This window comes from Aphelocoma coerulescens, chromosome 1, assembly GCF_041296385.1.
Source record: "Aphelocoma coerulescens isolate FSJ_1873_10779 chromosome 1, UR_Acoe_1.0, whole genome shotgun sequence".
In the NCBI taxonomy this organism is placed as follows: Eukaryota; Metazoa; Chordata; class Aves; order Passeriformes; family Corvidae; genus Aphelocoma; species Aphelocoma coerulescens.
The window spans coordinates 85,795,464-85,821,408 of record NC_091013.1 but is presented as its reverse complement, the minus strand read 5'-3'; the positions used below and the strand labels follow the sequence as shown (position 1 = coordinate 85,821,408).

The window sequence follows — 25,945 nt, the reverse complement described above, 5'->3', positions numbered from 1 at the left end:
TGGGACCGCTGAGGTTGTTAAAGGCCTCACTACTGTGCATTGTTACAAGTAACTACATCTATAGGTACAGACCTGTATAAACCTTGATAAAGATATGACAAAGGGTGACAAATTCTAGATCTTAGCAAGGTAATCAAAAGAGTCAGAACATTATTTAGGTATTAAAAGACATCTTGCTTGAAAATGGTGGCCCAATTTAATGACCTGATGTGAAAAAGCAGAGAAAATGGTACTCGAAGTCTAATTAGGAGTAATGCAATGGAAAGCAAAAAAGAAAAAGCAAGGATGACTACTAGTACTACTAACAGCTTCATCTACATTATGTGCTCTTACATCCTTGGAAGGAAGTGGCAGGAACATCATCATTTTCATCTTTTAAAACTGCACTCACATAGTTAAACAAAAAAAAGACATTAGAATGGAGCATAAAAGGTCAACAGTCCTCTATGCAGAGATCTTTGAGCCCAGAGAGTCAGCTTTGTTCTCTAACTCTCTTTCCTTCTTTCTTTCACATGGTTCCTTAATCTAAACCCCTTCTCTAAGTGTGAAAATTCTCCTAGAGACCTAGCAACCTTTGGGACATCCCGTTCACAACATCTGCTATGACCTGAATCCAAGACAAGTACTGTCAGCAGCTCACACTGCCCATAGTGATACATTTGGCACTCAGTATTTCCCAAGAGCCAGGGCCTCAGTGTCCCCTGGTCATATTTAGCCTCAGAAGACAAGAGTCAACAAGCCATGGGCAGATTTCACTTTGCAAGTGCAAGAGAGGACAAAAAGTTCTTGAGGGAAAGTTCTGCTGAGCACCTCTCAACCTGATGCACACAGATCAACAGCAATTCAGCAGGGTTTGCTCCCACACCACTGACTTTGCCAGAAGTGGACTAGGGAGGATTCACACAGTCTCTTCTTCCAGATCAGCTTTTGAGGCAATAAACTGCCAGTGGGGGGTAAAATACTCAACCAACAAAGTTGGATCTGGACAAAGACATTCCACAGTCTAATTGCATGTCTTTTCTGGTTTATACTTGTCTTGTTTCAGATCATAATATGCTTTTCTAGCACAGTAAAAAGACATTGCAAGGTCTTAACAGAGAATAAAAATAGCTAGAAATATCCAAAGACAATACATCTTCTGAATAAAAACAATACAGGTAATTCAAATATTTCCTTAGGAATTCTGTTTGCAATATAGCATTACAAATCATGAATCAACAATTTTAAGAAATGTAACTTTATATAAAAAACCAGCATATGTTGAAAGTAAGACATTGCCACAGACAAGAACATAGGCAATCTCTGTGCAGTGAGATGGAAATCTGCTCCTTTTATTTTCTGGGCCACTGAACATCTCAGTTTCATGAAAAGCTGAATTGCTTTGAGCATATAAAAAAAGTGTTTCCATTTGTCTAGGCTATCTCTCAGCAAGATAAAGCCCAGAAATATTTTCATACAAACACAGCTAGAAACAGATATCCCCAGCCATCAAACTGTGGCATCCTTCAAGTGGACAAGCACTTACCTCCTATTGCACTTTGCTATGTCATTGAACAGGAGCTTCCACCGGGGTCGTCCAATCAAAAGCCTGGAGTTTAAAGCTTGATATTTTTCCCCAATTATTTTCTGCAAGAAACAAAAAACTCCATTCTGCCTCGTTTGCAAATTGCCTCATATCACCCAGGGCTCCCATTCCTGCTATTGGCTGACTTGCCAGGGTGCTGAGGTGCACAACCTGAGCACAAGTACCACATAGTTGTGATGAGAACTGCAGCCATTTTATGCACCAATATCTCTGCTCAGTACCTTTTCGATGGCTCTCCTTGGTGTTCGTTATACATTGTTCCTCATGCAGCTGCTCATTAATTTCCACATTACTTTTAAACCAATTTATTTAAGCCATAAAACAATAACCATGCTCCTATTACTCATTCCCACACTGGCTTTTAATGCTAAGCTGGAAGAAATGCTGCTGATGCAAAAATCATATTTCTGTCTGAAGTTTTTTTTTTCAAACTTTGTAGAAGTAACTATTAAGATGACTACGTCTGAAAAAGTAACAAGGGAAATCTTACTTTTCTCCCTGAGAGTAGTTTGCCAGCTGTTTTGAGCTGCTGTAACAGCAGCTGTAACAGCAGAAAGCAGCCAAAACTGCTTCCCGGATGGAACCCAATCCATTCCAGAGCGCTAACTCACCAGCATTTTGATAAGGTGAAATGCCCTCCCATTGCAGGGCACAACCCTGGGTTTGGTGCCCTAATGCAACAGCAAGAGGCAGAGTTACATGTTTTCTAGGCTCCCACATTCCCCCCATTGCTGAACAACCTGGAACATTCCTCATACCAATGCAAACACAGTCCTGGCCAACTCATCCTCCTCTGGGCTTTTATAGACAAGAGGCATTTGCTGCAGGCTGGGCTCTTACCACACAGGCACAAGGGCTGCTGCACAAAGGGAGCATGATGTGGAACTGCCCTGATTTTGGTAGCAGTCAGCACTTTGGACTAACACCAGTGAACACACCACCTGTATGGCCATGGAGACTTAACTCCTCCTTGAGCAATTATGAGCAGCATTATGCTTCATGGCAGTTTTGTTCAAGAGCCACAAACAAAAAGTGACTTTAAAGAAAGACTTCAACCAAAAAGCTGACTTAAATAAATTCAGCAGCTGCTTGATTAATATCACTATGCAGTAGTAGTACATTATATAGTATCAGAAAACTCCCTTTGAACTGGCTATTACTTCACTTTCACTACCTCACTGCATTGCAGTCCTGCTTCCAGTTTTAATTTTAACCTAACAGTTACACACCAGCTTCATCAATCAGGCATTTTCAAGCACTCCATTTCAATCAACATATCTTGTCCAGGCATTACATTTGTCATAGTCATAACTACTGTGGCTATCACATCATTTAAACTATGGGATTGTGTTCCTACCAGAGCTGTGAATGTTATGCTATCTCCACCTGATACCAGGCAGATCCAAATCCTTTGGGCATGGTTTCTCACTGCATTTGATGGTTTGCAGTTATTGTCAGGCTTGTCTTTGGGCACCCTGTAGTCAATGGAAAGCTTCCTGACACGGCACAGTAAAGACTTGTACCTAGGCTTATGGGCTAAATAACATAAAATGAAGATTGCAAGCATAAATAGTTACAGAAAATGCCAAGATTTGGGGAATTAGCCCAGCCTTGTCATTGGCAATACATGACAATTTACAGCTCAGTATCATTTTCAGTCTTACACATCAAGGAATTTCTACCTTTCATCTATTTATGAGGCAATGAAATAAAAAGCTTTTAAAAATAACTAGATTCTTTCAAAATATATATGGGAAAAGAAGATTTGAGCTTGCAAGTTCCTAGAACTATTCTGGTTTGGTTCTTAGCCCAGAAACAATGCATATTTCCCATCGAACACGGCCAACTGTCTGGTCTGTGGCCTGGCCTGGAAGGACCTCATTCCTAGAAAAGGAAGATATGGATTTCTGCCCACACCTAATCAAGTTAAGGGCACTGCACTAGACTCTCTTAATGCTGTGGGGATGAACTGGCCCTCTTGCTCTATTAATGAATCAGTCACTCGAGTTTATGGCCTCATCTCCTGTTTTTACCATCTGCAGTAATCCCCTTCTGCCTTTGACTGACAGTTTGCATCGCCTATTACTCCAAGGTCTAGTTTAGTTTACAAACAACATTTGGCCACATACCTGTATTCCATCTGTTTGACTGAGGTACAGCTGGATATTTATATAGTCTGGCCGATTCTCCTGCCAAAGCTGGGAGGATGATAAAAACAGCTAGTGAAATAATATTCTTTTTCTTAATGTAAGTGTGAAGTCACTTGTGCCTACTATGCTGAGGAACATGGGTTTCAGCATCAGTGAAGTAAGCTTTTTAATGAAGAGGGTGTGCTTCCACAGCACCCCTTTGTGAATATTGCACATCACGCTGTGTAAAAAATATTATTTTAGGAAGCTACACGGCTCTTAAAATACACTTGGAATTGTAAATCCCACTCCCTTCTCAATCTGTCTACTAGCCAAATGACTAAGGGCCACTCAAAACTTCCCAGACTGCTTGTGCTGCTCCTTCCATCTCATAAAGTAGTCTGGACACAGATAAGTGTCCAGAACACTGGACATGGAACATGGCATTGCTGCAATGAAACGTTGGTGATGGATACTCAAACTGGTTTATGCAGCTCCAAAAACAAATGAAGCCTGGATCAGGCAGCCCAAGCTACTGCTGGAACTCATTTGTTTTGAGCAAGGCTGCCATGTTCTATAGCATGCCAGGCGTGTGGTGTGGGCATACCTTGCATTTAAGTTGTCAGGATCCCTCCAAACAACACCCATTACCTTGTTATGCAACATACAGAGCAGATCTGCAAACCAGCGGAAAGACTCAATGTCCCTGCATACCCAAATGAAGTAGAGTCTTCTGAGCTTGTAGCATTTCCAGCCGTCACTTGAAAATAAAATGTGTGGGTAGTTCAACATTATAATTTTAAAGGGAAACATTAATTAGGATGCTTTATATTAATTAATGGAAACATGAATTTCCATTAGAAGCTAACTGCTAAGTTGCTCTTCAAGCTATGATACATCAGACACTGAATTGACCAACACAGCCTATTTGGATGATCCTGAGAATATTAAATCTCTAGCACAGAGCTAACAGCCATCACAGATACTGCTTCCACACTAGGAACTTGTCAGCTACACAGATGATTTGAGGAGCAAAAATGAATTCATGTATCATCATCAAACTTTTATTTCAAAGCAAAGGAGACATTCTAAGTTCAAGTGTATTTATTATGCTTTATTAGGTTTATAAAGCAGCCTGTAAGTGGAAAATATTGACAAATGCAATAATGTCAGGACTTAATTCTGCCTTTATATTTGAAAGGCTCTGGTTGGTTATAATTAATACTGTAGCAAAATCACAAAGACCAAATCAAATCAGAGCTCCATTGTGTTATGGAACTGTGTGATATATTACAGACTTCAGAAAATGCTGGTAGATAAAGTGCAGCCATGGGCAGATTCTGGCATTGCATTTAGAAAAACAGGACTCTCCTGTCAGATTTCTAAATCAATTAAAGCAAAAATAAGCACAAAGGAAGGAGATTTGAATGAACTGGGAAAGAAAATAGAAATAAAAAATACCCTGATGAGTAATGAGTTCAAAAAAAGCACATGCATTCAGGAAGCATTTTCTTAGTTAGCCAACACTGTTTTTTGTTGTTCTGATCACTGAAATGGTCAGTGCACAGTTTCCTCCTTTTCCTCCTAATATAATTTTCAGATAGGGAAGGCCATAGCCTGTGCACTTCAAATGCCAATCCTAGGAGCCAAGCCTGCGGGAAAAGTTTCATGATACATCTCACCATACCCACTGTGCTTTATTCCAAACTCTAGCTACTGGCATATCCAGCAAGGGTATAGGGATAATAGATCTATATAAGTGATGGCTCCAACCAGTGTCCTGCCTCCCCACAGCCCTCCCCTGAGAGGCAAGGATGGACACATCAGCAGCACCTCAGCAGCACGTAGAACTGATCACTCATCTTTCATATAAACTCCCCAGAGAGAGTAAAGATAATGCTTTCAGACTGGGGAATACAGTGGTTTTCAAGTCCTAATTTCAAATTTTGGGTTTGTAAACTGCTGACCTGCCAAACAGGATTTTCTCCATCCCTTTCTGATTGCCTAAACTAAGACAAGCCCTTAGGAAGGGTCACAATCTGGTCAGATGAGACAAGAGAACTATAAGCAGTAGCAAGGAAAGTAAGTGCCTTTCACCATAAAAAGGGATAAAAAAAGAGAAAAATGCAAGGCATTTTGCATTGAAATGCCCCAGTTCAATAACAAAACACCACTCTCGGTGATGAAACACTGCAGCTGGCCAAAGAGGCTGGACAGCAAACTTCATCAGACAAGTCCAGCATAGATTTCAAATAGCACCCCAGACACATATGCCTGCATCTACCTCCAGCAGGATATAATTGCACAGTAGAGGTGCGATCCCCCGTTACAACCACTTATATGTAACATTTCTTGCATATTTCTGTGTTACACTGCCCATAACAGCCATTATTTACAGACACTTGTGCATAAAAGCCTCTATCTTTCCTTAAAGTACACTATAATTTCTTAAAATAGGGCATAGGGTTCAACAGCTAAGTGGAGGGAAAGGCAGGGGCATGAATCCAATTATGTACATACAAGGGGAAAACAACAGAGCAGGAAACAAGATTTCAAGGACAGGCTGTGGACCTCTCCTAGACCTGTGTGTCCTTGACACAGCAGGACTGGCCTGGCTACTCTGCAGCGCTGGCATCATGAGGCAGTTTGCATGTTCATACCTGCCAATATCTGCTTCCAAGCCAGGGCAAAGACACAGGCAGATCATCCACTAAACCAGTGCCTCGTTGATGTTTAAATACTGAGGAGGGAAGCAGACTAAGACTGTTAACTTTTCCCCAGAATGATTCCCCTGTATACTGTACAGTGCACAAGGGGAAGAGTGGTACAAAGGTAGGTTATGGAATTAGCTCCTTGGAAGTCAATTTATGGCTTTATGTAGATAAATGGACATTGCAAAATCCTTTGGACACTACCATTTTCTTGCAGTGTCTGTGCAAATTCTTACAGCCTCTGATAACACACTGGTAGAGGAAAATATCTAATTACCTGCTGCTGGCCCGTCTTGTGTTCCGTGACATTTCTGCTAAACACTGCCAGGGATAATCCATCACAAGGAAAACAGTCATTTTATCCACCTGAGCCCCAGGCTTTCAGCAAAAATGTACCCTGGTTTTGAGAGGATGATCCATATGCTTTCAAGAAAAGAAAATGAGGGAGCCCAAGATGGTCTTTGGGGGCTGCAGCACTATGAGACACATGAGGCTAATAACTTTCAGTAGCACTTAGCACTGTCAGGCCCAGCCCAGGTTAAGGACAGAAGAACGTGTACAGCATCTAAATTCCACTCTTCACTTTGGAGTTACACCTGACCATTGGCACGTTCATCTTGGAAGAAATGCTTTAGTTGTGCATTGCAAAGCCCCCCCAAAGCCAGTTAGCCTCTCAGCCTCTCAGGGAAGGTTTGCTGCTTTGGCTGCTGTTTATATTGGGCCTTTGAAACAGGGGTGCTTAACCTGTGACTGGAGCTCTTAACCAATACTCTAGCAAATAAAAAATCAATAGCAATCATAAAAGCAAGTCTATTTCACCAGCATAAGATTTGGTGGGAACCATGCTGTCAATGTGACAGAAAAACAAGAGGTGAAAAGTTTAATCTGCATAGAATGTGAAAGGCTTTACATTAAAATAAAATTTAAAAAGAGAGAGAGAAAAAGACAAGAAGGGAAAAAATAGAAAAATGCATATCTAAAATTTAAACTTTTCAAATGGAGTTAACATCTGCATGCTACCTGAATTCAGGTTGATTCCTTCCTATTAAAACCTCAAGCTTAGACATTTACAAAATTCAAACCAGGAGAGCTGGCCCTGCATTTCCAGCAGAAAAGATTGTCACAATTGTCCGACTCCCAAAAACTCTCATAGCACACAGCCTCATCTAAGTTGGGACTAGGGGAACAAGCCTTGCTGAAGGGCTGTGACCACATTAATCACAGGCTAGGCTAGTGGCAGGATACAAAGGCTGGTGACACTGTGCCCATCCAGGTGCATCACTGGCACATCTCTGCCACAACTCTTTGGGTTACACAGCTGGTATGAGAGGATTTATGCCCTTCAGGAACATCCCAGTCCTCTACATCTTTTCAAGGAACCATTAGCTTATACCAGTGGAAGTATTCTAAGACCCTCAAAGCCTTTCTGACATGCACTGTTGCTGTAAATTGGGGCAAAATGCTTTAAAGGCTTAAGCTCACTTACAGCAGTGTGTTGAGTATGGATGCAAATGGTGTAACTCCAATACCTCCAGCCACGCAGAGGCTGACCTCGTAGTTCAGGGATTCCTCAAAGGGACTTCCAAAAGGTCCATCCACATACAGTCTGCATAAAGAGCAAAAAGCATGCTTTTAGAGGAAACTGTTAAGATCAGAGAAAGGGAAAGAAAAGCAAACTGGAATAAAAACTCTACAAAGAATTTGTTTCAAATTTTTATTAGTCTTGGGATGCAGAATGTGAAAATCTTTTTCCTGGAAAGCTTTACATGGACAGGAATGAATGTACAGGTTGTGGCAAGAAAACTGTTATCTAAAATCTCTTGACACATTCCATGATCAGACAAGCTATTTCTTAACTGAACAAGTGGAGGTGACTAGATTATGGCTTCCTATTTTGTATGGAGTTAGAGGGCAAAGAAAGGGCTGCACTAGAAACAATAACGACTTGGTGGGTCATATGTAGGAAAGAAAAGTATTACCGCAGGCCTGGGCCCTAGGGTCTATCACTGTATTCTGCAGCCATAGGGAGGAGGAGGAGAGAAGATCCAGCAGGCAGGAATTGTGCAGTAAGATTGATTTATTTAATTATTTTACAAACTCTTGTATAGACTTTTTTCTTCATAGTCTAATTGGACAAAGGATCAGCCACCCCTTGGGGTGACTGCCTAAAATCCTAAAACATCCATTGTCAAAATATTTTTCTACTATACCACAAACAAGACTTTTCAAGGTTGCAGGTGGCTTGGTTGTTTACATTCCCTGCTACCTCTTCTGTGAGAGAAAAAAGTCTCTCATGGACTTAGAAAAATAGCAAGAAAATCCTTGCTAGCAGCATTTTTGTATCTACAGAAAAGAATTTGGCTAGGCCTGCCTAGGAGGTTCATCTTACACAGGTTTTCTGAAGAGGGAGAAAAATTGCTGAGTTGTTCCCCTTTGACTCATACCTCTCAATATTATAACCCGTTTGTCCACTTGATTTTAAAGATTATTTAGGAGACTGTGTTCCATTTCCAACCTATTTTTAATACTTCAGATACTATTGGATAGTACATTGGCTATAATTTAAAAATCGGTTTTAGGTATTTTCAAAAGTTTGACCTCCTACAAGATCTTTCCTACACTGCTGACAATCTGAGCATGGTCACCCATAGATAGCTCACAATTTATGGGCTGTAAGATTTCATACACTCATATGGAAAAACATTTCATACACTACCTATGGAAAAACAACTGCATATCTTACCCCAGGAGCAGATTCATCTTTAGAAACTGCCATAAAGAGAACTTGAACAGGACATTTACTCAAGGCCTGTTCTGTGTAGGGGTGACTCACTGGATAAGCACAGTTTAGGTAACAGGTGAATACAGCCAAGTGTGGTGGGACCAGCACTGTGTTCAGCAGCTCAGCAGACACATCTGCCCACGGGTCTGCTGACTGAGAGCAAGCTTTGGCCTGAGTCCACTAAAAAGCTCCAACACACATCATTTTCATACACACACACTGGTACTGTTGCACAACTGAGCTGCACATACTCCATTTCTAATGAAAGGGCGTAAGCTTCTCCTTTATAGGAGCTGGAGAATTAAAGGCAGAGAAGACATATCTTTTCCCAGACAAAGTCTTCCAAACCTCATCTGATTAATTCCTTTGGAGGGCTAGATTTTAGCCATAACTTAAGTTCTCAGTCTGATCTCATTTCTTTTAGTTTGGTGGTCTGACCCTTGGCATTATCTTACCAGTCAAGACAATATCTTGTTTGGGTGTCTTTGGCCATTATGATCCTTCTTAGGAAATTTTTTCCAGACCTCTGCTATGGTTGACATCTTGATGCCTCATATGCTAGGCTCCTTCTTCTATGGTGTCTTAATTGAACACAGATAACTACCAGCTTTCTGATAGATCTGGACTCTGATCCTTAACTATGTCCTGTCTTATAAACCCCTTTCTTGGTGTCCTGCCTGAAGAGAAAGGAAGACACTGGCCTAGCCACAGACATCATCAGAAGGCATTGGAAATGTTTTTAAGCAAACAAATTTTATAACTAAGCCATCTTCAACCTAAATGTGCTTACTCTTATTTCTGTATATGTAGTCTCTACAGTATTCTAAAAACGTGCTCTTGGAGAATCTCAAAACTTTGCAATGTCAAGTATGTTAGTTCCAGCATGATGAGAATATTAGAAAAACAAATACACTCCTTACTTAAGACAGACATATTCTTTTACACAATGGGGCCAAGAAAAACTTAACTGGCCACGTGCATACAATATAAACAGAATTTTAAGCATCTGCTCATTAAATGTTTCCTCTTACATAACACTTTATACCACATTTACTTAAAAAGGGTTTATTTTCCACTAATGAAATTATACTACTGCTGGTTCAGAGTGCAGCAGCAGCTGCTTCAAGAGATCTAAGAGTTGCACTGTCACTTGACTGAGTAGGTAAAGGAGCATCTCCTGTTTAAATAAGCAACAGGGAGAATGTTGAGAAGCAGGCTGCAACACTGAAATAAATCTGGTCCAAGGGATATTCTGAAAGAAGTCCACAAATGTTATGGGTCTCAGATGTGTATGTAACAAATGCAACAGAGATCTAATTTTAGGGTATCAGAGTATATAAAAAAAGAAAAAAAACCAAAACAACTGGATAACAAAGACCAGCAACCTTCTCATTCCTGGCATACCTCTTATACATGTTACCCTAACCAGCCCCCACCTAGCTGGTGAAATCTAGAGAATTGCTCCTAAAGGTATGAAGTGCAAAAACACAGGCCTGAGGGAAATTCCTCACATTGTGGACAAGCAGCACTAACTTTCCTTTGGATACACAAACTTAAAGGCAAGATTTTGAGTGAAAAACACAAGAAAATGAAACAAAAACAATCAAAGCACATTTTCCCAGAAATTACCACAGTGGATGTGACAACAGTTATATACTGTAAGGGAGCCACTTAACAAAACTGCACTACTTGAGGACTACCTGAACTATATATGTTTGATCTCAGAAGGGATGAAGCAATTCCTGGAAAGTCTGAGTGCCTCTGAATAACACTGACATGATCAGGAGAGGAAAAATGCAAAACTAGATTTGGTCACCAGAAACCAGTCAAGCACAGTGCATGCCAGAAATTCAAGAAACAACCTGCAATTAAATATGCATTTTGGTCAGAATGCTCCAGTTTGTGGTCCATTAGCCCCATCTGGCCTGCAAAATATTTCTATTTGCCCACTGTGTCTTCCTCTCAGGGAGTGAGGAGCAGTTGCTTGGACAGCAGATGCAATCAGAGAAGCCAAGACACATGCTGTGTCTGCATGTGGTCCAGCACAAAGCAGCCAGAAGTCACTGCTTCCAAGTGTGAAAAAGAGAACTGGGGGAAAACCTGGAGAAATATTGCTACTGCATTAACCCACTGCACCAGACTGCCTGGAAAGACTGATTCCAAGGATAACATGATCTCCCTAGAAGATTTTGTTGGAGGTCATAAACATGCTCTATTTAATCCCCTTTTAGTATGGGGATAATTTATAACTGAGACAAATGTGGCCCTGATGCCTTAATGGCAGTGGTCATTTATCCTTTTCTTATTCAAGTCAGTGGAAGAAAGAAACCTCCTGATGCCATATCAAATGGCACAGGGTTGAACAGAGCAGTGATTCAGTCATAGACTTCTGCAGAGATTATGCAATTTTTGTTTCCTGTCAACATGTTCCTCCTTTCATTTAGTAGGACTGAAAACTTTTGCATAAAAGCAGCTCATTATTGAAAATGAAATATCACAGCACTCAATAAAAAGCCAAGGGGGGGTAAAATGACTTTTTGTTTCTTGAGCTGGGCCCCAGATATATCACACTACCATGCTATGCTCTCCTATCCCCCAGCTTTCATTTAATTAACATGAAGGAAGGGAATGGAATTTTACTAAAAATTTAGAAATTGCCCCTTCAGGCAAACTTATTCAAATAACAAGTTGTTCTTTTCACTGCATTCACTTCCAGTCTTAGGAGTGCTCTTGCTTATTATTCTGGCACAATTTCTTAGCTCAGAAAGAGGAAAAAAAAGCTGTTCAAAATAAAATACATCACAAAAAATAGCAGAGGACATTATTAAAAAGTATCTTATAGATATTTTCTATTTAAAGCACACTCCCATTCTACAGTGCAGTGGTACCCAAATAGCCCAACAAGCACTAAACCAGCTTGTTCCAGTGCTGGGCAATGCCACTGCACTAACATGGGGCTGTCCCTAAACCAAGGGACACTGTCTCAGGGACACAGGCAGATGTACTGCTTTGACATCCAGTTCAATATTTTCCATAAGGTACTGCACAGTGATGTGTGGAGATACCTGCTCACACCTTTTGGACTTGGCTCTCAGTGCCATCCTTTACTTCAGGGTGTAGGAGCCCTTAGAAAAGTTTAATGCTTGCATTGTACTTCACTACCCAACAGTAAATGATGATACCACTTTTTTATTTCCACGCTCTCTGGGAGCTACTGTAAGACATTATCTGGGATATTAGTGGAATAACAGATGGATAGAGGAGTTAATTCAAGAGCTTGTAGGAAATTTTAATTAAAGCAGTATCATCATCTGCAAGCTGAACAAAATGCTTGGATACAAAGTACTGCATAGAGCACAAAAAGTGAAATCCTAGTCTGACTGAAGTTTGTGGCAAAGCTCTTACCAGTGTCAACTGAGTAAGGATTTAAACCAGCAGCATGAGATGTTATATCCTTGGTATTCAGTTCTTACAAAGATCCACATGTAGGTATCTTTGCATGAGCACACTAAGTTCTCAATACAGTCATGACACACAATCAATACAGCTAATGGAGCTGAATCCCTCCCCTGATTCCTTATAAAAACATCGACATTCTCCAAAATCATAATAAAATCAACTAAACATTCCTTCTCCCATGCTTAGTCTTCTCTTTTACTTGTCCTACCAAAAGCACAGCTCAGAACTGATGGATTCAGCCTGAGAACTCCAAGGAACTGACTGTCTGATGGCTGAAGCAGTTTCCTTATGTTCTTCTGGTGCTCTAACTTGGCTGCACCAGAGAGATGCAATCACCTCTCTCTGATAACCCACAGTATCAGCTTCCACCCCCACATGACAAATATTCAAACAAGTGCCTCCATGTTCCTCCCACACTTCCCTTCATGCCTGGGAGGGAATCTCTGTAAACATCTGCAGAGCTATTTCATGATCTCCCTTAAAATTCCTTCTTAAGACTCCTCTTTTCTCTGATATCTGAAAAAACAGGCTCCTGATGTGCTCACTGTAGCTCAGTCATATTCTGGATCAGTACTGTTTCCCTGAATTTTGCTGTCTGATTATATCCATCAGTTGTCTGCTGTTTCTCCAGCTTAAGTTAGTTTGTCCCTCTGCTGTGTGGCTCTGTCTATCAGAACAGCTTCCTGATGCATGACTCTTCAGGGCACCAGCATAACAGATATCAGAGAAGGACTGCTGGTAACCATCCAAATCCAAAACTTGTATCAGAGACAATCTTTCATATGGTAGGCCTGCAGAAAGCAAAACTGACTAGTGCACTGTTCTAGAACATTTTGGAGTCCAAGGCTCAATACACATTTTTCAATAAAAGCCTAGCTACAACAAATTACAGGATTTTTATTTTTCAAAGAAGCTGCATTTACTACTATCAAAGATTTTAAAATATTTTCTGCAGCAAAAATCAAGACAGCCACTTCCTTTTTTGAAGTCAACGTACAATACCTCATGTCATTATTTCAGCCACAATTTAGATGTGTACACTCCAACACTATTTTTCCAGAGGTATTGTGATCATTGACAGCATTTCAGTACCAACAGCCTTTTAGAAAAGAACCACTAGTGAACAAAGCATGCCATCCCTGTTTTTTTACGGATTTCCAAAACTACAACAGCTTTCCAAGGTTTAAAAGTGTCACAAAATGTGACATCTGGCATGTGTGATCAAAGATTCCCATGTGTTCTCCTGACACTGTGAAGAATGATGTTTCCATTAAAGAAATCAACAGCCCCTTAGACAAATAAGCTTGCAAAACCCAGTGGGTCCAATCAAATTTATATACTTGTTTTGTGCAAGATTGCAAAGGGTTATGATTCTAATTCAGGTTTCATTAGCCACCCTCTCCTGATCTTTTTAAACTGCTTGAGTTAAATTTCTGATTGATTATTCACATTTTTTCCTTTCAACTTCAAACATACTCTTACAGTACCTACTAGAGCTTGCAGAAGGTTCCTTCTCTTTTCTACAGGAGTTGATTCCTTGAACAGCTAGTGAAACATCTGATTATAACAACGTGGATGGCTCAAAAAACTACAGAATCAATTAGCACCAAATTTTCTTCTCATAGAAACATGCCAAATCATTATTAGTATTAGAATCCTGTAAGAACCATCGGTTTTAGTACATCTCAGTTCCATTTATTTCTCTCTGACTGGGAAAAACAAAACAAAACCACTTTTTTTCAGCTTATTATACTCTCAAGGGCCCAGAGATAACTAAAGAAGAATTTCCAGCTCTGCAACATCCTTAGCAAGAGGAAACATGTTGAAGGCATGATGATAAGGGTAAGACAGTGGAGCAGCTGAGCAGGCACCTGTATTTTCATGGATAATGCTCCTCCTGTAAACCACAAACTGAGATATGTGGTTTTCCATGACACACAGTGAAGGTTTGAGAAGATTCCACTGGAGTAGGCTGGAACACTACAGCAGCAGAAGTTGTACAACTGCCTTTTGGGAGCTGGACTTGTAACAGAGGAGTGAGCAGGAGGAGAAAGGAGGAAAAGAACCTCCTGACTATGAATGAGAAGTTCAAAAAAGCATGGAGATCAAACTACCACTGATGGCAACAGAGAACAGACTTGCAACTCGGATGGACGGCCTTGTAAACACGGTTCTTCCTTGTTCATGACTCCCACAGCAATCTGAAAGCAACCTCTCAGACCAAGATAGTTTTCCTCAGAACTGAATAAAATTATCTAAACATTGCCTGAAGTACTTATGGAGAACCCATATTTCTGACTACTCATTGCTGACTATTACAGGAGAGAAGAAACAATTTAGACCATTCATTTACTCCATTAAAAAGTGTAAAACCACTATGAGAACTACAACCAAATATAATTATAAACTGAGGCAACCTTGTTCTCTGAAAGTACGTGTACATTCTGTACCAAATTTTTGGGTCAATATTCTTAATTAATGTTGCATTCTTTTCTGTGGCAACCTTTTTAAGGTCATTTTTACAAAATGTTCTCAAAATGTATTCCTTTGATTAAAGAACACAGAATTTCACTTTATTATGACAAGAAATCCAGTTGTACACCTTTTTCCTTAGCAATTGCAATTTCTATTTTGTGAAGTGCCTTGCCTCCCTATAAAATTGCGTCCTACCAATTTTGCCTGAGGTAATCAAGAAAAATAAAAAGAAGAGCATTGGCAATGACTGAACCACCTACTGAAACTTGCCTTTGAAAATTTATTTATTACATCATTAAGTGATAAAATGCTGCAGACCAGCAACCACAATGAGGTTGAATGTGCTGGCCATGTTTCTCCACAACCCATTCACTGCCACAGTAGTTATCTGCTTATCTCACTGCAAACTGCGTTTCTGCTTTAGAGTAATCATCCACTTCCATATTTGATCTTTGGTCTCTTTCAATATTTACAGGAAGCTTTCTGTTGCCTATACTGCTGCCTTTGGTGGTCATCTCAGAGAGGTGATGCCATCGAACAGATGGCACAGAAGTAGTGCCAATATTAGCCCTCTTCCTCGCTTGGTAAATGATTCTGACAGGACATGTCTCCACACCAGTGAAATACCTGCAGCATCAGTTTCTGTAGAAGCCTGGAAGGCAAGGTGGCTAATGTTCATGTCTCAAACAGCAACAGCTGGATGGATAGCTGTGGAGCCAAACAAGGACTGCTGGTAGTCACAGCCAAGCATTGTTTGCAGTAAGACACTGCAACTGTGAGAAAGAACAGGATGTGGCTGGAGAAGGGGCCATAGAGATGTAGGGCAGCACTTTCCTGTGATAAACATCCTTGTTCTGGCTCCTGGAGAAGAGCACGACAGTACAGCACAAATGCAGGAGTGAGGTCAAGAGGTGGGAATGGACTGTGGGGGGTGGATCAAGACTACCAAAGACCTCTAACCCCTTTCTGTACTGATGCAACCACATTTCAGATTTCCAAAGGGGTTTCAAGTTTTCCACATCTCTAAATATTACATATTAACCAGCACTAGAAGTCTAATGCGGTTCCCTCAGCCAGGGTTTGTGTATTTTCAATTGAAGAATGGGAGAACTACTTGGGAGTTTAGGACTCAGGAAAGCCTGACAGTACATACGTGGGTTTCCCACCCCTGGCAGCTCCTTTGCAGTAACAAATATACTCAGGAGATACATTATACCAAAGGGTAAAATAATTCTTTGGATAGAGTAGGCTGGGGGAAAAAGAAGACCACTCTAGTTAAATATCCACACTGCCAGTAGGCTTTCCCAGTCAAGCTCCAGTATACCTTAGAGCTGGGGAAAGAAAAGTTGGCTTCTGCTGACAAATCCCAAGGATGACAAAGTACAGGATTTAAAATCCTAGCTAGGTAGCTGCAGAAACAAAAGGGGATGAGAGAAGCAGCTGACTGAAGTGCTGGCAGATACAGCTGGCAGCAGATCAATCTGAAGACAAGGACAGGCATATCACAGTTCTCTCCGAAGTCAGCCCGCTCAGGCTCTTTGGACTGGATTAAGTAGAGGTGAAGAATTCAAAATTAAGAGAATATGAAGAAAAAAGAAAGACAAATTCTGCAATTGGAATGAAGTAGTTACTCCTGCAATAAAATGGGAGTTTTATTGAGGTTTACCTCAATACCTGGTAAACCTAAACACAAATATGCTACCTAAAATGTAATAAACACCCTTGAAAAATTTGCCATGTCTCACCACTGACTCTTTTCTGTCTTAGGGCTTACATTGGGTAAACAAAGTGACTTTGTCCAGTCACAAGCCCATCTTTTATCTAGAAAACTCTTTTTAGAAGAATGTCTCTCTCAGCTACGTTTCCTTTAGGGAAAGATGTTCTCCATGAGTTTCACTTCACATGAAGCTTCACTTCATCCTATCCAGGCCAGTGAATGTGACTGTAGGAGTAAGTTTCCTTTGGGGCAGCTTAATGTAGCAAGTAATTACTGGCTTGGGGTCTGTAAAGTATCTTTGCTTGAATTTAGCTGCCAGAAAGCCTAGAAAGAAATTCTCTAAATATTCCTCTGACAGTCGAAGAGAGAGGTCTGCAAGATAGTGATAACACAACTTCAGATGGCTTCCAGATGTTCAGTGATAGTCAGACAAGCTCATTTCCTTAGGCAGAGAATCTCTTATCTGGAAGGGGATACAGAAAACTGGCAAGGCCAAAATGTAAAGAAAGAACACCTGCTGAACAGTAGAGTGAACCATACACAGTAAAATGGCAGATTAAGGATGAGATCACCCAACTTGGAGAAGGAATTTCTGAAGTCAACAGAAGCCTGTAGATGAGTCTGCATATAGATTCACTGGCAGAAGCTTATCATCTACCAGAAAATATACTGCACTACATCAGAGATGAGCTCAATGCAGTCCTGACTATCTTGACCTCTTCTTTGTTTTTCTCTGAATATGCTCCAACTTCTTATTTCCATTTCTATTTTTCAGAGTGAATGGCCTATTATTGTATGCAGTGTTCCAGTTTCAGTCCTGCCAAGGCCCTGTATAATGACATTATTATTCACAGGTAGCAGTGTCATTGCTATTACCTTTCTAGCCATACAAAGATGCCTCTGTACAGCCACCTTGGGTTATTCAAAATAAAGAAATTTTTATCCCTTGAATTTTTAAATTCCTTCAAGCTCTTACCTTTCTATGTGCTCATATTAACAGAGCCTTACTTTTTAGCATTTTTCTGAGTTATATATAAGAAGCTTACAGAGAACAGTTGATCCCAAACAAAACATATGAGTGACTTGGTGAGAGACAGAAAGATAGGGGACTAGTGTTTAATTACTGCAAATACCTAACTCTTTTCCTAACCCTTCCTACCCTCACTTTTTATAAATATCCAGAGGTCTACAACCCACTGGCTGCGAGACACTGCTGCAAGGCAAGGTGACTATATGGCTCTGAACATAACAGAGGCTGGGCATCACAGCAGAATGAATACATCTGGCACAGAGTCAGGGCCTAAGCCAAAAGAGCCTCTGCTTTAGGTTCAATACCAGTTCCTACTGACCAGGACTCCTGAAGTTGCTCTACATATATACAGAGAAACACCACTGTGTGTGACTGGTCTTGTCATTCTACAGAACAAATCATGACACGTGAGATTTCTTGTACAAAATCAGTGTCCTGCACATCCACACCCAGTAAAGCTGATCCCCATCATGTTCATCATCATTGTGAAATGCAGATCCCATGACAGTGCCTCAGGTCTAACCTAAAAGGATAGTTTTGATCAGTCAGAGGAGAAGTCCACAGTTTTAATCCCATCTCTGTCGTGTTTACCCACTGTCATTTCCAGAATGTCATTTACATCCTCAGTTAATGCTCTTTGTTTTGGTAAAACCAGAAAGCAACACATTCTCAGAACTCCCCTCCATAAGGTAAGGGATGCTTAGTTTAAGTTTAATTAGCTTAATGCTCAAGTTTACTTGAGGCTGCATCTCAAATCCTGTGTTCAGTTTTTAGTCCCTCATTTCAAGAAAGACATTGAGCTGCTGGGGTGAGTCCAGACAGGCAAGGGCAATGAAGCTGATGAAAGGTCTGGAGAGTAAGTCATATGAGGAGTGGCTGAGGGAGCTGGGGTTGTTTTGCCTGGAGAAAAGGAGTCTCAGGGGTACCTTATCACTCTCTACAACTGCCTGAAAGGAGGCTGCAGCCAGACTCTTGTCCCAGGCAACACTGACAGAACAAAAGGACATAGACTCAAAAGATGTGCCAAGGGAGGTTCAGGTTGGACATGAGGAAGAATTTTTTCACTGAAAGGGTGGTTAAGCATTGGAATGGGCTACCCAGGGAAGTGGTGGAGTCACCACCCCTAGAAGTGTTAACAAAATGACTGTACAAGGCACTTAGTGCAATGGTTTAGTTGACTTAGTGATGTTCAGTCACAGGTTGGACTCAGTAATCTTGGAGGTTTTGTTCCAACCTCAACGATTCTATGATTCTAACAGGTTTCATACTCTAATACACATAGACAAAAGGCTGTTATAAAGTATGATCCTAACACTTTCCCTACCCGATGTCAGTCTTTCTTATTCAACAATTTCTCTTTTGATGAACTGTCTGACATTTCTGCCTATTCCAACTCATCTTCATTTTCTTCCAATCCATCTCCTAAAATTTGCCAGATGATTCAGAAATTTCATTTCATCCGCTCTGACATACACTATCCTCCCCGGTCCAATATCATCCAAGGATTTAATTAACTTGGTTTTTACATCTCCCTCCTTATCATTCATTATTTGATATATTGAAAGAACACATCCCAAGATGAATTGCTCCCTATTTGATACCTCACTAATTTTAAAACTCTCTGCTTGAGAACTATTTGCTGCTTCCCACCTGTCAACATTGACTTTTTCTTCTTTATTTAATACACTGTGCTATACTCTTATTTAGACAATACTTTGCTGAATTCTCTATAGAAAAAAAAATCTGATTCCAGTACAAAACGAATGGCAAAAATGTCACGAAATTACATGATATCAGAATTTAGTTCTGCAGGAGTTACAGGTGTATTATCAGGCAGAAATTCACTATAAAAGTAGATTAGCTTTAGTGGAACAGCTTTTTGCCATTTATCCTGGTATGGTGCCTCTGTCTTCAAGTAAAGACACTAGGGCATGGGCAGTACACAGTGGATGAAATTACAGCCCTGTAGATTCTGTGTATCTACTAAGCCTCATTTTTTGAAGACCTCACTCTTTATCCATCAGCTGTGATCAATGATTTAGGTGTTCCACATACCACTTACTTTGCCCCTGTTTACGGATTCCCTTAACAGCTGTAATTTAAACAAATTGTAAAAGTAAAACTGGACAGACAGGTGAATACTTTCTGGTTGTTCCTCTCTGAGATTCTGAAAACTGCATTAATGTTTTTCCTAATGGCTGCATTCATCAACCATTCGCTAAACCACCACTGAGCATTTCTAACCTTACTTCTACTACAACTACTGTGAAAGTGCATGAAGATCCCTAATCAAAAGGTACTTCCCTCTTGGTGTAGGAACTTTACAAAGAGCAAAAAGAGAAAGGAGGAATGCAGCAGCTTGGGTGCTGTGCTAGGATCAACCCAGTCTGTGTCATACCTTTCTTAGGAGAACTTGGGCAAGTCAGTTTGACGCTGTGTGACAGTATCCGCCTGTTAGAAATAGTTGTATTTCTCAGACAGAGACAAACATTGCAAAAATGACTTCATTAAAAGTTTGTGAGGCCCATAAATATCCTGAAATGGTGGCCATAAACCTCATCAATAAATGGATCACAATCCTTAATGAGCAAGTAAAAGGAAAGGAGTAAAACATTACACAAAGGATTCTAGATATTTGTTGTTTTATGGTTTCCATCTGTCCAACTGATGGCTTTTATCTGCAGATCTGACCTGACAGTTTAAAAAAGGATAAGCAATAGCCTCATACCTCATTGGAAAAGCCTTGCCAAGACAAGCAAATTAAAGAAATGGTAAAGATGACTGTGGATAAAGCCATCATCCTTGTTGTTTCCTTGTTAATACTATTTCATCAGTTTGATTAACCTTAGATGACAGTGTTCAAATACTTGAGTGCACAGGGGGGTTTAACACCAGTGGCCCAATGAGAATAAAACCATACATGATTTAGAATTACTTTTGATATATATTTTTCTGTGAAGAAGTTTTAATGGTGCAATGTCCCTTGAAATTTCATTCTCCAAGGACCCTTCAGTACAGAGATAAACAGACCCCAGCCTCAGTAAAATTGAGACACTTTTGTTTTTTTAACATGCTAAATATTTCAGTCATGAGTCTTCTCACTGGACATCATAAGAAGGATCGAACAAGGGAACAAGCTAAATTTAATTGGCTCATAATTGCCAAACATTTCTACATGGTGCAGATGCTATTCACTGATGCCAGAATCTGAGTGCAGGGCCAAATAACTAAAAACAAAGTTAATTCAGTGAGGGGAGTGCCTCTGACCACAAACAGCTGGCATAGCCAATGCAGAGATAAATGGATTTCTTAAGTTCCAGTGGTGCACTTAAGGGCTGCTTGCAGCCAACCTGCTCTATTTTGCTATCAAATTACTTGAGAGAGACAGATCAAATTTTGATAGCTCCTGTTTGCATGGATTCTTTGCAGTGGATTCCTTAACTGTAGTGCAAACATGCATCAATAAAAAGACAAGTTAACCATCAACCACTACACAGCCAGTTACTGCCATCTAACAACATAAAGGCAAAATATATACAGATACACACTAAATATGCTCTCACTAAGAGCAAAGCACTAATACAGATGGAGCAGTGAAAGCCAGGAACATTCCCCATCTCAGCTTGTGCTCACTCTGAAAAGAGGGAAGTGGGTGCTGAGCTCCAGGGACAACCCTTATGCTGCACTTAAAGCTTGGAAGTAAGATGTTCAAGTGTTAATGGAACCATGTGTGAAAGAAGACTTGGAGATGCTGAACTCAGCCTGTTTTCTCCTCAGGACACAGCAATTGACAAATAAATGAACAAGACATTCCTTCAAACCTCCTCCCTAGCAGAAAACAGAAGATCAGGTTGTTCATCAATACCAACATCGCTCTCCTGTCACAGAAGAGCAGTGCCCAGAGGCTTTCATTACAGCCTGTGCCACTGAACAAGCTCATTAGATTTTGCTCTGCTGATCCCGCCAGGTAAACCTGCTCTTTTGAATTAAGGAATCTCTCTCCATGTAATGTATGGATTGTGCACAAAATAGAAAGTTACATCTTCTTCCCTCCCTCCCTCCCTCCCTCCCTCCCTTCCTTCCTTCTTTTTCAGAAAACAAACTTATTTTAGAGTTTTTCCCTTTTGCTTCAGTTCAGCATCATGTCTGACATATGTGAGTTGAAGCAGTATTTCATGTCTCCTTGAAACAAAACAGGGCTGACAGAGAGGCTGGCACGTAACAACTGCCCTTCACAGAAAGTCTGCTCTTTCTGGATGGAAAGCAGCACAGCATTTCACTCTGGCACAACTGGGATATGTAACCAATGACTATTACAGTGGTTGTGGTTACAGACCAGGTCTGATCATTCAGGACAGCAGCCCCTGCCCTTCCCACTCAGTAACACTGCCACAGACACTGAATTGCTCACTGCATCATCCTAATAAATAGATTTTGGTACTTTCTAGTCTTTCTTGCAACTTATACTAAAAAATTATGGAAAGCCTGAGTTCAGTTCACAACTCCAGATTTTACCTTACACCAGACTGAGTGAAGTGCCAGTTTCCTAGAATTGAGCAAAGCGAGTGGGATCTCTCCAACGCGCTTTAAACTCTTACTCATGGAGTGACGAGCTGAAATCCTAGAGATGTTTCCCTTGAAAACTGCAGTGGCAGGAGATACTCTTGGTGTATTATTAAGATCCCAGAGTTTCATCTTCACAGTGCCCAAATGGCCAGAACACCAGGTTTGTGACCCCTTCACAAGATAACATTACATCTACATGAGTTACCTTATCCCAGCTGAAGTACAGGGAAATGGATGGCTCAGTTCTGCCACCATTTCTTTGCTTGCTCTGGTAAAAGAGTACTATGTGATGGAGAAATTGTCAACAGCCACTTCCACTGCTGAGTTGTTCCTAACAACGTAAGAAGTAAGGCACAAAAAAATTAAGTACAAATAGCTTTCAAAAGTCTTTTGAGAAGGGATGCAAATACCTCTATTTTGGAGAAATCACTGGAAATGCATGCCTGCATTTCACATACTGTTTAGGAAACTTCAGCTATCCATGAAAATAAAAGAATAACTTAATCGATTGTAAGACTTTCAGAATTGGTTCAATATAATAAAAATATTCAATCTGTTAAGGTAATTTGTGTAAAAGAGGAAGTAATTAAACCTTAAGAATATTAGAAATCACCAACACTAATGTACCTAGAAAACCTATTTTAATTTTGAAGACGTAGCATACAGTAAATGGAAATACAAAGCTCTAATATCCTAGGTAACATCATGATGCACCGTGCAGGGGAAAACAAGACCTTGGAAACTCCAGGCATTTTACTTTCATAAGACATTTTTGAATATTTTTTGAAACCAGAGAGGATACAGTGATCACTTGCACTGGTAACTTTGGAGGTTGTAGTAAAGGTTATAATTTCCATACTGGTCAAGCGGACTTGGGGTAAGAGGACTGACCCTGATGCTGTGTGGGTTTTTGGAGTAGGCAGCAATTTTGCCTTATACAAGCTCCCAGAGGAATGAGAAAATTTTAAATGTTTGGTTTTAAATGAGAGTTTGATTCTACATGACTTTCAACCCCACACAAATTTAGTTTAAACCTTGTTTTATAAAGATACCTTGACAGCAATGGATAATTAAGTCATAAAGCAAAGTGTTATATGAAAGTTATTAGGCTCTAAAGCAAGTGATTTTCGTATCTTTTCTTTCTGGTTGTTGCCTATAAGACACCTTCTCTCATTGCTTTAAGGGAAGAAAAAATGTCACCACATTCTTGATACGACAGAAACGCATCGCTAATCACCTCACTTGACACCTAAGATGCCTCACTTTAGATGCAAATGCTTAGACTAATAATCTTCTGCAAACCTGTAACCCACAAGATTCTTCTATTAAAAAACAACAACCAGGAACTTTGACTATCACCAAATTTATCTTCACCATCCAATAAATCAGTATATGACTTCTATTTAAACTGCTTTTGTGTTTGGACTTATCTACTTTAGTCTCCAATTCTGTTTGTGAACAGCCTCAGCCAGCTGATTAGGCAACAATCAGACAGGATTTGGCAGCTAATATCATGGGCTGTTGCAGTCCTGCAGCTGCTAACAATGTTTTCCAGCTGCTAGCTGTCTGGACATTCAAAAGCACTTGCACTTTGATTCTTGCAAACCACTTGACAAGGTCATAGAAGAAGTTTCCTTGGGGCCAGGCTTGGCCCACTGGGCACTATCAACTAGCAGCCAACTCCTGTCCTCACAACTGAGGATAATTAACATCTACAGTAACATACTATAGGATGAGACAGCTTTTCCACCACTGCCAATTTTTACCACTTCATAGGTCTGAGCTAAGCTCTAGCCCAGATGCTGAGACAGCTTCCTCCATGAAATGGGGGTGATGTAAGTGTTTATTTGGGGATGCTCAGTTCAGGGTGGTCCTCTTGGCATTCCACAGCCCAGATCTCCTATATATTTCTCTGAAGAGACATGGAATGGCTGTTAGATCAACATGGGCCTGTTGCTACCCCTGATTATCACCAAGAGTTTAAAGGCCAGCACGTTTCATGAAAAAGAAATGTGAAGTGTCTCCCTCACATACACATTAAAGAGCCTGGCACTCAGAACTGAACCACTCCACCAGTGCCACGCACCAAAAGGTTGCTAAAATTGAAATACAGGCTCATGTCCTGAAAAGAACAAACCATACTTCCCTATTTTATGCAAAACTAGACCATTGTAACAGTCTCCTTTGTCTTGAATGGCTGTGCTTCCCTCTCATTTGCAGTATTAAAGCATGAAGAGAAACTTGTGGTACACATGAAATGCTTATCTGACAGTTTATCTGCATCTTCAAACCTTCTATTTGGCAAATAGCCAGAACTGCAATGAGTGTTGATAAATTTCTACCATTGTTAAAGACCAGGAAGTACATTTATGGCTTATGTCTCAAGTGAAACACAAAGGATGACATGGCAGGCAGGTTTTTTTTTTCCTTCAAATGTTTAGGGACATAACATTGTCCATTTTGCCCTTTATTATAACTGGAATCTTTCTTTTCTCCCTTTTTCACCATGACTTACTAACAAAACACCAATCAAAGATGCTGCCTCCTTTAACAGTTTCTATGAAAGAAAACTGCCTCTGGGGTCCCTCACCAAATGGGGCCAAAAATAAAATTACTAATATGCAGGTAGGCGTATAGGAGTGAATGAACTTTTATCCACAGAGTCACATGGAACCACAGAATAACAGAATGGTTGGAGTTGGAAGGGACCTCTGGAGGTCATCTAGTCCAACCACCCCTGCTCATGCAGGTTCACCTGGAGTAGGTTGCACAGGACTGCATCCAGCAGGAAATTACTATTGTCAACAACCAAAACTCCTTAGCAGTTGTTTCTCTTCTTTTCCAGAGCCTGGTGCTTGGATTTCTGTAACTATGGTAATTGTGAAACTACTTTTCTTAAGCTAATATAAGCCATTATTTTTAAAACTATGATAAAATTGGATATAAGGGTGGAAGGGATCATTTTAACTCTCTTACATAATGAATCAAAGAACCTCACTTATAATTTCAGCATCAAACTACTATAACTTCTGTTTGAGTTGTTTTAAAGAAACATCCCTCAAGACATCTGGTGGCAGATAATTCCCCAGTCTCATGATGCTGCTCAGTAGTAGACAGGTATGTATCAATCAAATTGGAAAGCTTTATCAAGGACCATGCTCATACTCCCAGATAGCCAAACAAAAACCAGCTCTAATAATATGTCTTACCCCATTCACTTTGAACAAAGCAATGATTTCATCTCCCAAAATTTGCGAAAGGTTCAATCATCTTTTATTCTCAGTCAGCCATTTCCCATGTTCAACTGGGATTATCACAATGTTTTGCATAAAACAGTTCATGCCTGCTAATAAGCCACAACTATGCTATGATAAGCAGACAAATTCAAGCAGCATTCTAGAATGCTTGGTAGTTAAAAGAGAATATGTATACACACGGAGCTTCAATTTTGCATGTATGTTGCTGCACAAATCTCTTACCTTTGTTTTTTT

At 40.3% G+C, this 25,945-nt stretch overlaps 1 protein-coding gene across 5 annotated transcripts in view; it reads right to left on the bottom strand.

The window, feature by feature from the left end:
* NOX4 (NADPH oxidase 4) overlaps positions 1–25,945 on the bottom strand; it is a 116,580-nt gene that overhangs the window by 17,573 nt on the left and 73,062 nt on the right. For 4 of the 5 annotated variants that reach the window (XR_011150978.1, XR_011150979.1, XM_069015593.1 and 1 more), the window contains 4 exons: positions 7,912–8,031; positions 4,366–4,474; positions 3,715–3,783; positions 1,526–1,626 (listed from right to left, as the gene is read on the bottom strand). Coding sequence is in view for 3 of the 5 variants with exons in the window: in XM_069015593.1 (XP_068871694.1) it covers positions 1,526–1,626; positions 3,715–3,783; positions 4,366–4,474; positions 7,912–8,031 (399 nt within the window). In the remaining 2 variants the exon portion in view is untranslated. The remainder of the gene's footprint in view (positions 1–1,525; positions 1,627–3,714; positions 3,784–4,365; positions 4,475–7,911; positions 8,032–25,945) is intronic. The other variant, XM_069015618.1, reaches the window with a different exon arrangement.